This window comes from Haliotis rubra, unplaced genomic scaffold (assembly GCF_003918875.1).
Source record: "Haliotis rubra isolate DU_JTF1 unplaced genomic scaffold, ASM391887v1 Scf340, whole genome shotgun sequence".
Taxonomy (NCBI): Eukaryota; Metazoa; Mollusca; class Gastropoda; order Lepetellida; family Haliotidae; genus Haliotis; species Haliotis rubra.
In genome coordinates, this window is record NW_025767014.1 from 982,427 (window position 1) to 997,465 (window position 15,039).

At 43.1% G+C, this 15,039-nt stretch overlaps 1 protein-coding gene across 1 annotated transcript; it reads left to right on the forward strand.

Annotated features, from left to right (window-relative positions):
• Positions 1 to 270: 270 nt before the first annotated feature.
• On the forward strand, positions 271 to 11,999 carry LOC124284654 (PHD finger protein 24-like). Its single transcript, XM_046720762.1, has 8 exons — positions 271 to 1,192; positions 3,770 to 3,952; positions 5,901 to 5,979; positions 6,138 to 6,337; positions 7,590 to 7,714; positions 10,403 to 10,468; positions 11,167 to 11,447; positions 11,743 to 11,999. The coding sequence occupies exons 1-7, from the start codon at positions 824 to 826 to the stop codon at positions 11,441 to 11,443; spliced, it is 1,299 nt and encodes a 432-aa protein (XP_046576718.1). The 5' UTR covers positions 271 to 823; the 3' UTR covers positions 11,444 to 11,447; positions 11,743 to 11,999.
• The last annotated feature ends 3,040 nt before the right edge of the window (positions 12,000 to 15,039 follow it).

Here is a 15,039-nt window from a genome sequence, read left to right on the forward strand (position 1 = left end):
CCTAAGAACAATCCACAATGATCACAGCTTCAGGAAACGGTGACAGTTAAACGTATTTTCCTGTTTAATTTAGTTACTAAAACAAACAAGGTGGATAGTTTCCCAACGTCACGATATCTATAGCACTGCCATTCTTGTTGCATTATATAACTTTGTAATACTTGAAATTTTATTTAGTAACAAGTTCCCATCACTTAGATAATCCACTTGATTGCCATGTCACGTGTCTCGTGACTATTGTTTACTTCACGAGGCCGATGACGTCTACAGAGGAAGGAAACCGGGACAGATGCTGGCACGGGATACAAGGCGGTTGTCGAGCCCACTCGCCTACAGTCGTCGCAGACAGAGCATCGCAGGGAGGACGCTGCCCCACTGAAGACCAACACTGGTGCAGGAATACTATTACCAACGGGAGTTGAATTTACTTGCTGGAATGGGAACTGGCCCGCCCCGACCTCTTTTACGAAGTGGATATGTGTGTTAAAGTTCACCAAGGAGGTTATGGTAATAGTCCGTTTTCCCATGGTCACGCTACTGTGTTCTGCTAAGAGTTCTGGGATCTGCCCTGAATAACAGGACCACTAATTTGCTGTGAACGATCCACTTCATTCAGGTTGTCTGCATTCGTACGTGCTTCTGTACAGCGACCACTACGTATTTTCCACAACGCTGCTCAATGGATAGGAGCAAGTTTTAGGACCAACTGCAACATTACCCCATCTACTCGAAACCGGAAAAGCAAAACTGGTTTATTTTCGTACAACAGTTTCCCTATTTAACTCTGAACAGTCGGCAGTTGTCAAGGGTGTCAGTCAGAACAATGGGTTCCGCGTCTTCCCGAAGGAAAGCAAACAAAAGTAAGATAAAAACAGTCACTTTATCTGAATCAGCTCGTGCGTCTGGAAAGACGAAGGGGAGTTCCAAAAAGGGTGGAAAAAGCAGTAAAGCAAGCATCAACAACAGCAGCAACGACATCATCCCCTGGGATGCACAGAGCAACAGCGTCAAGGTGACGGACAAGACACGAGTGTTCCAGAGGAGCAAGTCGGAACCTGCAGTAAAGACCAACCTCAACAGCTCCCTCTCAACTTCTCTGCGTTTCAGTGACTTCTGTAAGATAGTGCGGAAAGAGAGGGTCGAAACGGACGAGATAAAGCCCATCTACATTCCGTATATCACGACGCACAAGGTGAGATACGGTAATTATAGGGTATTATATCACGACGCACAAGGTTAGATACGGGAATTATAGAGTATTATATCACGACGCACAAGGTGAGATACGGGAATTATAGGGTATTATATCACGACGCACAAGATGAGATACGGGAATTATAGGGTATTATATCACGACGCACAAGATGAGATACGGAATTCATCCTAATGATTTGTTACCGTTGTGATGGCGGCGGTGGGGTAGCATGATGGTTAAAGCGTCCGCTCGTCACGCCGACGACCCGGGTTCGATTCCCCACATGGGACACAATTCGTGAAGCCCTATTTCAATATAACGGCGGGGACGCAAGAAATGGGCTTCATACATGTGGGGAATCGAATCCGGGTCTTCGTTGTGACTACTAAGCTGTACCACCGATTAGATATTAAGTAGCCAGTGATGTAAGCCAAGTGATGAGGCCCTTGCTGTGTTTTATGGTCCCTAGACAAAGTGAATTGTTCCTCATGTTGTCAACCGCTGATGTCCCTGACGTGATTACTAACAGTTGCCATGCATAAGCTTCCACAGCGTAACAGCCTTAAAACATTCACGGACTCTAAGCGCTAAATTTGCAGATGAAAAACGAATCCCCCCAAAAGAGGGAAAGTAAATAAAATAAAGTTTGAATATATTCATAGTTATATTACTTGCGACGTCAGCGGATTGAACCAGGATCACATCGTTGTCTTGGCTACTTGCATCGTCGCTTCCTTCCTGAAGGAGACTGTGATCACCGTTCCGCAGTTGCTTGACGGCGCATCCAACTATATATTACAATGGCTTGTAAATATTGAGTCTTGACTAGACAAACCAGTGATTTATAGTCCGAGAACGCCCAACGGCGTCCGGGTACAACGGCGTGCTATCAACCGAACCCGGGCGGTGGGGTAGCCTAGTGGTTAAAGCGTTCGCTCGTCACACCGAGGCCCGGGTTCGATTCCCCACATGGGTACAATGTGTGAAGCCCATTTCTGATGTACCCCTCCGTGATATTGCTGGGACATTGCAAAAAAGCGGCGTAAATCCCAACTCACTCACTAAACCGAACCCAACTCACTACTAAGACGCGTGAATGCTGGGGTTGGTGGCGACATGTTCTAACATGGACCTCCTCAAAATTACGTGAATACCTTTCAAAGCGGCGATAAATACATGTCACTCACTCACAAGTATGAGATAATACTTAATGAGTGAGTGAGTTTAGTTTTACGCCGCCTTTAGCAATATCACGGCGGGGGACACCAGAAATGGGCTTCACACATTGTGCCAATGTGGGGAATCGAACCCGGGTCGTCGGCGTGACGAGCGAACGCTTTAACCACTAGGCTATCCCTCCACCCCAGATAATACTTAATGAGACTTAACAGTTAACTCCAAATGTACCGAACTTCAAGGGCCTTTAGAAATTACTTCGGTGTATAAGACCTTTGCAATTCAAATCAATAAATAATCCTTTTTGCATTGCAGTTTCGTCCCATTTAAACTCGTGATAACAAGAGTTGACTATAAATTACAACTTAACATCATGCGAACAGAACAATTCAGAAACGGTAAACCTCCCCCCGACATTTAGCTGACGCTAGGGGCACAGTCAACCAGTCGAAAAAGGAGCCGAAATTTGATAGAGTTGCGGCCCTTGCCTGCTTTAGTTGTGAGATATCACATTTCTACGTAAAACGTATACATTGAGGTTTGGTTGGTTGGTTGTATGTTGTATAACTCCGCAATATTTAAACTATTTGACGGCGGCCTGTAAATAATGGGTCAGACCAGTGATTGACATCATGAGCACCCCTACACGTTATTAAATAATATTATATAAAATGAGTGAGTGTGGGGGATCGAACCCGGGTCTTCGGCGTGACGAGCGAACGCTTTAACCACTGGGCTATCCTACCACCCCTTGCGATAAAATGAGATGCATGAACCAACCCACCGTTAGTTCCTCTTAAAACAATCAGCCGAAGGCTAACTCTAACTCCGACCTACACGGGGTGATGCGTCCATGCTGGATTGTCTGGTCCAGACTCGTTTATATACAGACCGCCGCCATATAGCTGGAATATTGCTAAGTGCGGCGTAAAACTAAACTCACTCACTCACAACAATACAAAGTTAAACGGGGGCGGTGGGGTAGGCTAGTCGCTAAAGCCTTTACTCGTTACGCCCAAGACCGCGTTCGATTACGCACATGGGTACAATGTGCATGTGAAGCCCATTCTGGTGTCACCCGTTATTGCTGAAATATTGCGAAAAGGTTACTCTTTCACAGTTAAACGTAACGAATGAGAAAACAAATGAGCCTTCCAGACACATTTACCTACATCACCCTGGAACTGTGGTCAGTGTGGATTTCGTTATGTACGCTGGCCATGAAAGAGGAAACTTCCATCATTATGCAAAACGAAATTGAAACTGATCTAATTCACACATTTATGACCTAACATAAAACACGACAACCTGATATTAATGATCTTTTATTTGTGTTTCCTACTCATGCATCATTTGAAGCTTGAATTGCTAACCGATTGTTAATTTTAACCTTGACAGTTGACACCCGACAGTCTTTGCCATATATGCAGTGTTTATACCGGAAGTGAGGTATACTCATGCGCCGTGTGCTTCCGTGTGTACCACGAGAGTTGTTTGACAAAAATCGGACAATGCCAGAACGAGGCTGTGAAGTACCTGCATGCGAGCCAATCATCATCTGGTTGGAGTTGTCACCTTTGTGTAAGTTTGAACCCAGAATATCAAGCGTGTCCTCTCACATTACCAACCTAGCATCCATACTTTCTCAAAACGGTTGGGTCAATAACTTTGATAAAATTCTGTCTAAATAGTGTGTTCCCCGCGTATGATCGGAGAAAAATATATATATATTTCCCAAAAATGCGTGTTGGGGACAATCTATAAGTCATCCTAGTATAACATGTTCCCATTGTGTACAGTTCATTTCACTATAAAACAGGTTCCAACTGACCACTTTGGCACGTTCCCACTTTGTATGGTCCACCTCACTATAACAGGTTCCTACTGACCACTTTAGCATGTTCCCACTTTGTATGGTCCACCTCACTATAACAGGTTCCTACTGACCACTTCAGCATGTTCCCACTTTGTATGGTCCACCTCACTACAACAGGTTCCTAGCATGTTCACCCATCTTTAGTATGACCACTTTAGCATGTCCCCCTTTGTATGGTCCACCTCACTATAACAGGTTCCTACTGACCACTTTAGCATGTTCCCACTATGTATGGTCCACCTCACTACAACAGGTTCCTACTGACCACTTTAGCATGTCCCCCCTTTGTATGGTCCACCTCACTATAACAGGTTCCTACTGACCACTTCAGCATGTTCCCACTTTGTATGGTCCACCTCACTACAACAGGTTCCTACTGACCACTTTAGCATGTCCCCCCTTTGTATGGTCCACCTCACTATAACAGGTTCCTACTGACCACTTTAGCATGTCCCCCCTTTGTATGGTCCACCTCACTATAACAGGTTCCTACTGACCACTTTAGCATGTTCCCACTATGTATGGTCCACCTCACTATAACATGTTCCCATTGTGTACAGTTCATTTCACTATAACAGGTTCCTACTGACCACTTTAGCATGTTCCCACTTTGTATGGTCCACCTCACTATAACAGGTTCCTACTGACCACTTCAGCATGTTCCCACTTTGTATGGTCCACCTCACTACAACAGGTTCCTACTGACCACTTTAGCATGTCCCCCTTTGTATGGTCCACCTCACTATAACAGGTTCCTACTGACCACTTTAGCATGTTCCCACTATGTATGGTCCACCTCACTATAACATGTTCCCATTGTGTACAGTTCATTTCACTATAACAGGTTCCTACTGACCACTTTAGCATGTTCCCACTTTGTATGGTCCACCTCACTATAACATGTTCCCATTGTTTACAGTTCATTTCACTATAACAGGTTCCTACTGACCACTTTAGCATGTTCCCACTTTGTATGGTCCACCTCACTATAACATGTTCCCATTGTTTACAGTTCATTTCACTATAACAGGTTCCTACTGACCACTTTAGCATGTTCCCACTCTGTACGGTCCACCTCACTATACAGCGTGTACAGTTAACCTCAAAATAACGTGGAGTAAAGACGTCACAATAACATGTTCCTATTGTGTACAGTCTGACTCGTCACTACATAGCGGAAACAATGTCGATTCGACGATAATTGCCATCTCCATAACAAGTTCACTCTCTGTACTGTTCACTTCATAATAACTGACCCATTAGGATCCGGGTTAGAATTGATCTTCAGTAACCCATGCTTGTCGTAAGAGGCGACTAACGGGATCGGGTGGTCAGGCTCGCTGACTTGGTTGACACATGTCATCGTGCCCCAATTGCCTAGATCGATGCTCATGCTGTTGATCACTGGATTGTCTGGTCCAGACTCGATAATTTACAGACCGCCAACATATAGCTGGAATATTGCTGAGTGCGGCGTAAAACTTAACTCACTCACTCATAATAACTTGTTTCTATAGAGTACAGTTCATATCACCCGAACACGTTACAAACACGCAGTTTCGCCTCACTGTAACACGTTCCGTCTATGTATAATCCACCTCGCTATAGCATATTCCTACTGTGTATAACATATCCGCATTTGTCTCTCGGCAGGACAATGTGAGCAACCTGTTAACGGAAGAAGAGATGGTAGGGCTTCTCGACATGTTCCGCAAGTGTAACGTCACAGCAGGTGCGTGTTGTTTTCAAGTATAAACCTGACATTTCTTTAACGTGTGTACCTTTCTTAGTGCTTAGACTTTATTTCGTTAATTATCCCCAATGTGATTATCGTAATCATACATTAACCAATAAATCCTGACCAGAGTCTTCGCTTTTTTAAATATTCAGGTGAAGATCTCACTCGAGATCAATATTTCTCCTACCGGAAGCTGCACTACAAGGGGCAGCTGGGAACGGAAATGACGTCAGATGAGTTGAGGGATGAGCTGCTAGTTGTCAGTCAACTAAGCAAGGGGTTGACTGGCCGCGTCTCTTGGAGCAACTTCCTGAATCACGAGGCTCTCAAAGTGCTTGAAAGAAGGAACAAAGTACACAATTCAGTTTTATTTCTGTTTGTACACGCAAATAGTTTCCATACAGATTCTGAGCTGACATAGTCAAGTCTCAAATACTTCACTTTAAAATATTGGTTTTATATTAGTGGTCGTTATTATAATTAAAATTAAATTAAATGCAAATTCTTTAAACAAAACGCAAACATGCCTGTGTTATATTTGGACATGTTGTAAAATGCTACGTGTGCACAATTCATGATCGTCAACCTTTAATTAGATTTAAAACGAAATTACAATTACACGTTAATTCATGGATCAAAGAGTTATTTTCCTTTCATCTGAGCAATCGTTAAAAAAATCTTCAATTAATTGCTTCCACTGCAACAATAGTTGTTGGTTGACCTCCACGACCCCAGAATAATAACGGACCTGCTGTTAATAGGATCTCCAAGACTAGTGTGTTTTCCGCCTCGTTTCCGAGCCAAACAGGAAGTGGTACTTGAAGAGTACGACGTAGAGTATATATCTCTATGTACTTGGTCAGCGAGTCTTCCGGTTCTCTGCAGACCGTCACCCAGAGTTTCAGCATACTGAAAATGTCAATGTAAATGTTTGAATAGGCACAAGTCATGTTCATATGAATATTAACATATCCGTTATGGTCTCGTTAAAAAAGTGAATGAGTTTTACGCCGCTTTTAGCAATATTACAGCAATATCACGGCGGGAATACCAGAAATGGGCTTCACACATTGTACCCATGTGGGGAATCAAACCCGAGTCTTCGCTTTAACCACTAGGCTACCCCACCGCCTCTCACGTTAAAAAAGAGCACGTTACGTTCATTAAGACTTTCATTTATTCTGGTCCTGGGGGCCGGTGGGATAGGGTATCGCTCGTCACACCGAAAGCACGGGTTTGATCCCCTTAATCAATACAATTATGTCGTGAGTCTAACTGACAGAGTGTGGAAAGCGAAAAATGAATCATGGCTTGGAGAGCTAAAACATGCTTACCTATTCGCTGTCATTATGGGATCGTTGTTAGAACGTTCTTTTGAGGTGGACGCTTTTTTAATGCCGGGCGGTGCGGTAGCCTAGTGGTCAAAGCGTTCTCTCGTAGAAGGCCCGGGTTCGATTCCCCACATGGGTACAATGTGTGAAGCCCATTACTGGTGTTTCCCGCTGTGATATTGGTGGAATATTGCTAAAGGCGGCGTAAAACTCAACTCACTCACTTATAAGTGCCGTCGGTGATGAGACACGTTGTACTTTCACGTTTTCCAGAACTCCTTGGTCCGTTACCTGACTGAACCGGAAATAGCGTGTGCCCGGGAGATTGTGAAAGCACGAGACAAGACTGGAAGGGGGGACATATCCCGCGATGATTTACTGCGTCTGACGTCACAGTTGTAAGTTACGTTTTTGTTTGTTTGTTGTCTGACGCCGCACTTAACAATTGTCCAGCTGTATGACGGGAGTCTGTAAATAATTGAGTCTGTACCAGACAATCCAGTGATTGACATCATGATCATCGACCCATGCAGCTGTTATACGATAGCATGCATCAAGTTAATGTTAATGTGTGGCACTTACGACTATCTTAGCACTTAGACAGCTTCGAAAATCTAGGCCCTGGAATACAATGACATGTGTCAGTGAGCCCAACCGCTCGTTCCCTTTATTTGCCAATTACGACAAGCATGGGTTGCTGAAGATCAATTCTATCCCGGATCTTCACGGGTGTAAGTTTCGTGTTCTCTCACTTACGTTGTTATGTATATGTGAATAGTGTTTAAGGCCGCAGTCAGGGCTAGCATTATTTCACACCTGCCGTTATGTGTTAAATTGTGCTGGGTGTGACGTTAAATAACAACAACCAAACACATTATTTCACATTTTTCGTTCCAACATACTGGTAAACGTAAAATTGCATATACTGTACATACCTAAGCAACTAACATATTCCCGACGTGTCTCCTTTAAATCGCAAGCAGTGATTTGTTTTCACAATTTGGCAAAGGAAATGTCATATATGTTATTTTTTATTGTCGGCTTATGAATAATAATCCGGAAATGAACACTACTTTCATATCCACAAAGTACCGACTTGCTGCCTTGAACAGCCTGAATCCTAATTGCTTCTATGGAAACGCAAAGACAACACCATTGAAACAAAATCCAAAATATCAAGAAAAGGCCCTGTATTGGTGTGTTCACAAATTCATCTGATGTTCCTCAAGCAAACCCCTTTTTAACCTACCAAAATGAAATCTAAAAATCAACTCTGATTAAACCGACACAACGATGACACATCGAGAAATGCCTTCAAAACAATATTGAAAAATATATTTTGATACTAAATAACACTTCCTTTAGATAAACTTTCTTCGCTTTATTCGAAATAAATACAAATCAATACGTTTATTTGAGGATTTATGGTGATTACCGTACGCTATTATCATAAAACAAACAAAGTCAATCAACACGGTGCCAAAGCGCTCTTCGTGAGCAAGAAATGTTTAGCTTCGAGTGAGAATGAAACAAATATATCAGTATTGTACATCACATCATTTAGGCCCAAACTTAAAATGTCTTGGTTTTCGATTCTGTCTACTCCAAAGAAATGAAAATGTGTCAAAACATATTTTGAATAGGAGCGGTGTTTGTAGTTCTTCCACCTACCAGAAACACGTAAAATACGTATGTTAAATTTAAACTTGTATAGTAGTGATTTCAAAAAAAATAATTCATGTAAAATATCATGATTAACATCAGTTTTCAATGTTCCTTAAATATTACACAAAGGATTATGGAGAGGAGATTTTAATTATCTTCCGTTTTCGACCTACCAACCTGAATTTATGGACCAGAAACAAACAAAAGAAATAGGAGAAAAAAGGTATGTCGTTTGATTACAATAAAAAAATCGTTAAAATTTATCTGTTGCCGATAAGTTTATGGTGCACTTTAAAACAACATTAAAACATAACCGCATATGACGATACTACCACGCATGAGCTACTCTAGAAATATAAATGTATCGGGAAGGTTAAACGCCTGGTATGATTTAAGTAGTCACTGAAGCGTACGTAAACTTTCTTTCAAGGAAATGTTTCTATGTTGTCCATAAATATGCACCATACATACAAACTAAATTCAATTACCCATAAGTCCCATAGTCCATTTGTAGTGAGTGAATTTAGTTTTACGCCGCTTTTTAGCAATATTCCAGCAATATCACGATAGGTACACCAGAAATGGGCTTCACACATTGTGCCCATGTGGGGAACTGAACCCGGGTCTTCGGCGTGACGAGCGAACGCCTTAACCACTAGGCTACCCCACCACCCCCAGTCCATTTGTATGTTATATCTTAGCATATAGTGAACCCAATTACACTGAAACCTCGTTCAACCGGAATGCTGGGATCAACGAATGTCCGGATTGACGAATCTATGAGTAACGCCCTTCACTGTATTTCAGTCTCATTAGTAAAGCCTCATTTGATATTCTTGGTTTGTTTGTTTGTAGTTTAACGCCTCACAATAATACAGCTATGAGGAGGTGATGTGTAAATGTTCGGATGAGGACTAGAATATCCGGTGATTGACATTATGAACATAGATCTGCACCTTTGGGATTTGATAACATGCATCAACACCTGATTCCGTCAACTGCTTTTCGAGCAACATAGGTTGCCGAAGACCACTCGTAACCCGGGTTGTCACCCCCCTCCCCACGGTGGGATATTCGTTATATACTCATGCCATTTATGGTTGTCACCCCCCTCCCCACACCCCCTCTCCAATTAAAAAAATTGAAGGGGGTGACAACCATTATTGGCATGAGTATATAACATAAGTAAAATATTCCATATGTAGTTTGGGGGCGGTGGGGTAGCCTCGTGGTTCAAGCGTTCGCTCGTCACGCCGAAGACCGGGGTTCGATTCCTCACATAGGTACAATGTGTGAAGCTCATTTACAGGTGCCCCCGACGTGATATTGCTGGAATATTGCTAAAAGCGACGTAAACCATACTCACTAACTCACTCATATGTAGTTTCAGCTGAACATAAACACAATACTTTCATTTCCAGTGATCAGATCTTCCACGTGACCTATAGACAAGACAAGATAGAATTTGCCGACGACGACCTCACAGGGTGAGTTAATGAGGAGATATGAAGTTGGTATTGTGCAAGTAGATCTGTGACTGGCACGCTGATGCCAAGATAGTATGGATAACCTAATGTTTTAATACAATTATACGGAAACGTTGCTACAGCTGTTTTTACGAACCCGGTCATCCATATTATCCTGCCACCAGCTGATATACAGCTATACAATAAGCAGGGGAACCTGTTTTTGAGAATAATTATGTGCAGTTTTGGTAATTACCTTATAGCAATACAAAGAGTTGTAAGAACTGAATTTGAAGATTTCAGCTACACGATAGACTCACACACGACGTGGTCGCAGTTTGTCTCCCGGACCCCCAAACATATATTAAAAACCGAACCCAAATCTATCAGAGTGGTCTCCCTTGGTCGTTCCAGTATCCGCTTGGTCGTTCCAGTATCATGGTTCTAAATTGATATTTCTCCCATAAAATGAACAGAACATCATATTGGGCCTTGCTCCATCAAGAATGTGACAAGCCTTGATATCTGAAATATTTTTTTTAAAGAAGTAGTAAACCAATTCCGAAACAACACGGGTGATATTGAAATTGTTAACTGTGACCTATTGTCTGCATATATATGTGACATATGTTGTGTGACAACTGCGACATATTCCAGCAGCATAAAGAGTCAGTGTACTTCTGTCAGTGTTAACTGTACTTTCTTTATTACATCTACAGTTCCGTCAACTGGGAACGATTCCTCAGGGATATGTCCGTATTCATCATAGCAGGGAGGCTTAACATCTTCAGACAGGCTGTGGCGGAAGCTAAGAAGTGCGCACACGCAGAGATGGTCTCCCAGCAGACGGTAGCCAAGTCAACTTCCTCTGTTACCATAACAACCAAACCGACGCCTCGCAAGGTGACGTCACGGTCGTTGTACGTTATCAACAGCGCCTATGGACGACTTCTTGGGGACACACGAGCTCAGAAGAGGCCAATGTCTTTGGCATAGGCCCACATTTCACCCCACCCAACGCCTGACTTTGATTATTACAATTTATGTCATAGATATGAATATTTTCATTGTTTATATCAAATGATAGACGATTTACCTTACACATTACCAGATGAGCGCATTTGTCCATCTTCTCACGTGGGCTTCTAACGCAAACAACCCCAGCATCAAGGTATCGTCAAGGGTCTTGGCGCTGTATAAGAATGATCACTGCCGGGTCTTGGCGCTGTATAAGAAGGATCACTGCCGGGTCTTGGCGCTGTATAAGAAGAACCACTGCCGGGTCTTGGCGCTATATAAGAAGGATCGCTGCCGGGTCTTGGCACTATATAAGAAGGATCACTGCCGGGTCTTGGCGCTATATAAGAAGGATCACTGCCGGGTCTTGGCGCTATGTAAGAAGGATCACTGCCGGGTCTTGGCGCTATATAAGAAGGATCACTGCCGGGTCTTGGCGCTATGTAAGAAGGATCACTGCCGGGTCTTGGCGCTATATAAGAAGGATCACTGCCGGGTCTTGGCGCTATGTAAGAAGGATCACTGCCAGATCTCAGCGCTATGTAAGAAGGACAGATGCGGTGCCGGGTAGCGCTACAGATGGTTAGCCTAATGGTTGCTCGTCACGCTGAAGACCCGGGTTCGATTCCCCACATGGGTACAATGTGTGAAGCCCATTTCTGGTGTTCCCAGCCGTAAAAGCGGCGTAAAATCATACCTCCTCCTTCACTCTTGGGGCTATGTAAGAAGGATCACTGCTGGGGTCTTAGTGCTATATAAGAAGGATCACTGCTGCCGGGTTTTGGCGCTATATAAGAAGGATCACTGCCGGGTCTTGGCGCTATGTAAGAAGGATCACTGCCGGGTCTTGGCGCTATATAAGAAGGATCACTGCCGGGTCTTGGCGCTATGTAAGAAGGATCACTGCCGGGTCTTGGCGCTATGTAAGAAGGATCACTGCCAGATCTCAGCGCTACAGATGCGGTGGGGTAGCCTAATGGTTCAAGCAACTGCTCGTCACGCTGAAGACCCGGGTTCGATTCCCCACATGGGTACAATGTGTGAAGCCCATTTCTGGTGTTCCCCGCCGTAAAAGCGGCGTAAAATCATACCTCCTCCTTCACTCTTGGCGCTATGTAAGAAGGATCACTGCCGGGTCTTGGCGCTATATCAGAAGCATCACTGCTGGGGTCTTAGTGCTATATAAGAAGGATCACTGCTGCCGGGGTTTTGACGCTATATAAGAAGGACCACTGCCGGGTCTTCTCGCTATTTAAGAAGGATCACTTCCGGGGTCTATATAGTACTAAGACCCTGGCAGTGGCAACATTTACCTTGGTGCTATTTTTACGCTTTCGTTACAAGCCGCCGTGCGCCTTTCAAGTGCTCCAGAAGTTCTGTATCTGTATTATAGACATCGTATTCATGGGCTTCCACGTTGATACGGAGAGGCTGTAAATATATGTTTCATAAACTTCTTTACCAACTGCTCAAGTCCTCATTCCTAGATATTAATCACCGTTGGGGTCAAACGTTTCTCGTTGTACTTTCTGATTAATTTTTCATACACGTGTTTGTGACCGAATAGTTTTCACCGTATGTCTCTGAAAGTAAAAACTAAAGATTTCTTGGGAACTAAAAAATATTACCTTTTTAGTAGATCCAGCATGTCAGGTAAACCAGTTAATTTTTGTAAGAGAGTATCTATCTCGTCATGTTTTTAGAACTGAGCAAACTTTGAGCGTATATTGTTTACGTTTTCAGATGTGTCCATATGAATGCAACTAAGACGTTCTTCGTTGTAACAAGTTCAGAATTTTTTTAACACAAAATGTACAAGTACGAGTAGGAATAAAATTAATAAAACAATGCTACCTTACCATTTCTAGAAAGTGTTTACTGTAATTGAACATGAGCAAGTCTGTGCCACAAACTGATTCTCGAAGATGTACATGAAAACAGTTCAGAGATATCAAGATTCACATGTGATCAGTCTTACTCATACCTAGATTTCCATAAGTATTTTGAAATACTTACGTTGTTGATTATGTGAGGGGAGGTGAAATTGGGTTTAACGTCGTGCTTGAGAATATTTCGCTCATATGACGACGTGCATGCGTGTGTATGTGTATGTGCGGCTGCTTGTACTAGCCCACACTTAGGCTGGTTTTATAGTGCTAGCCCACTGAGATACCATGCCGCAGTGAAGCATGAATACCCCACTCAGACACATTATACTGACTCCGAGCCGACCAGTCCTTGTTGTACCCATTAATGCCGAGCGCCAGGCAGGGACCAACAAGTACCATATTTTAACGTCTTTTGGTATGACGCGGTCGGGGATCGAACCCGTGACATTCCGCTCTCCGGGCGGACGCCCTAACCACTACACCACGGAGGCGGTCGTTATTGATTATGTTAGAAACTTAATACTTGATAGTCTAACAGAGGGAAAAACTTTGTCGTCAGCCATTAGTACGCCTGATAAATATTATGTCAACATTTTATGGTTTCCTTTAGAACTTTACAGTTGCCAGTGGAATAAACAGCACCCATTTCTATATATTAAAGATGATTTCAGTTCAGTCAACAATTGCCACAACTGTGTATATTTGTATACGTTTGTTGATATACGTTAAAGATATATACATGTATTAGAGAATCTCAAGGATGCCTGTTCACATTTCCCCAAAACTGTACCTTTCTCATGTTTGAGAGACCTACGGCTACGTAGAGGGTGGTGCAGCCTTGTGGTTAAAGCGTTCGCTCGTCACGCCGAAGACCCGGGTTCGATTCCCTGCATGGGTACAATGTGTGAAACCTATTTCTGGTGTCCCCGGACGTAATATTGCTTTGGTATTGCAAAAAGCGACGTAAAAATAAACTCAATCACTCAATCCTACGCCTACATACACAGTGTCATGTAAGTGCTGTTACTGGAGTAAGTCTTGGTAACCACTCTCGCATGACTCAAGTCCGGTTCGGTGTGATGTTGCTACGGGAGTGGGGATGGGGTGTGATACAAGACGTCACTGCCAATGTCAAGTTTGGACATGAGGTGTGAAAGATAATAGAGCATCGTACTTGACGATACAAAACATATGACACCAAATTACGAGATGCCGTTTAACATCTTTAAAGTAGGTTATGAAGAAATACATTGCGCCACTTCATACAGGTTATTGCATTTCATACGCTGACCTCGCAACTCCTGGTCTATACAATTTTTAATATTATTACTACTGAATTTAGGGACCGACTTAACATAACTAGAACAAAACTACAACCGTGGAAAATGATTATTAAATTCTAAACATAATGCCTTGAACCCAATAAATGGCTGTAATGATAGTGCACTTGAGTGATTGAGTTTATTTTTACGCCGCTTTTAGAACTATTCCAGCAATATCACAGCTGGGGACACCAGAAATGGGCTTCACTCATTGTACGCATGTGAGGAATCGAACCCGGGTCTTCGGCGTGAGGAGCGAACGCTTTAACCACTAGGCTACCCCACCGCCCCTATAGCATTTGACTCACTGACTGAGTATGGTTTTACGCCGTTTTTAGCAATATTCCAGCAATATCACGGCGGG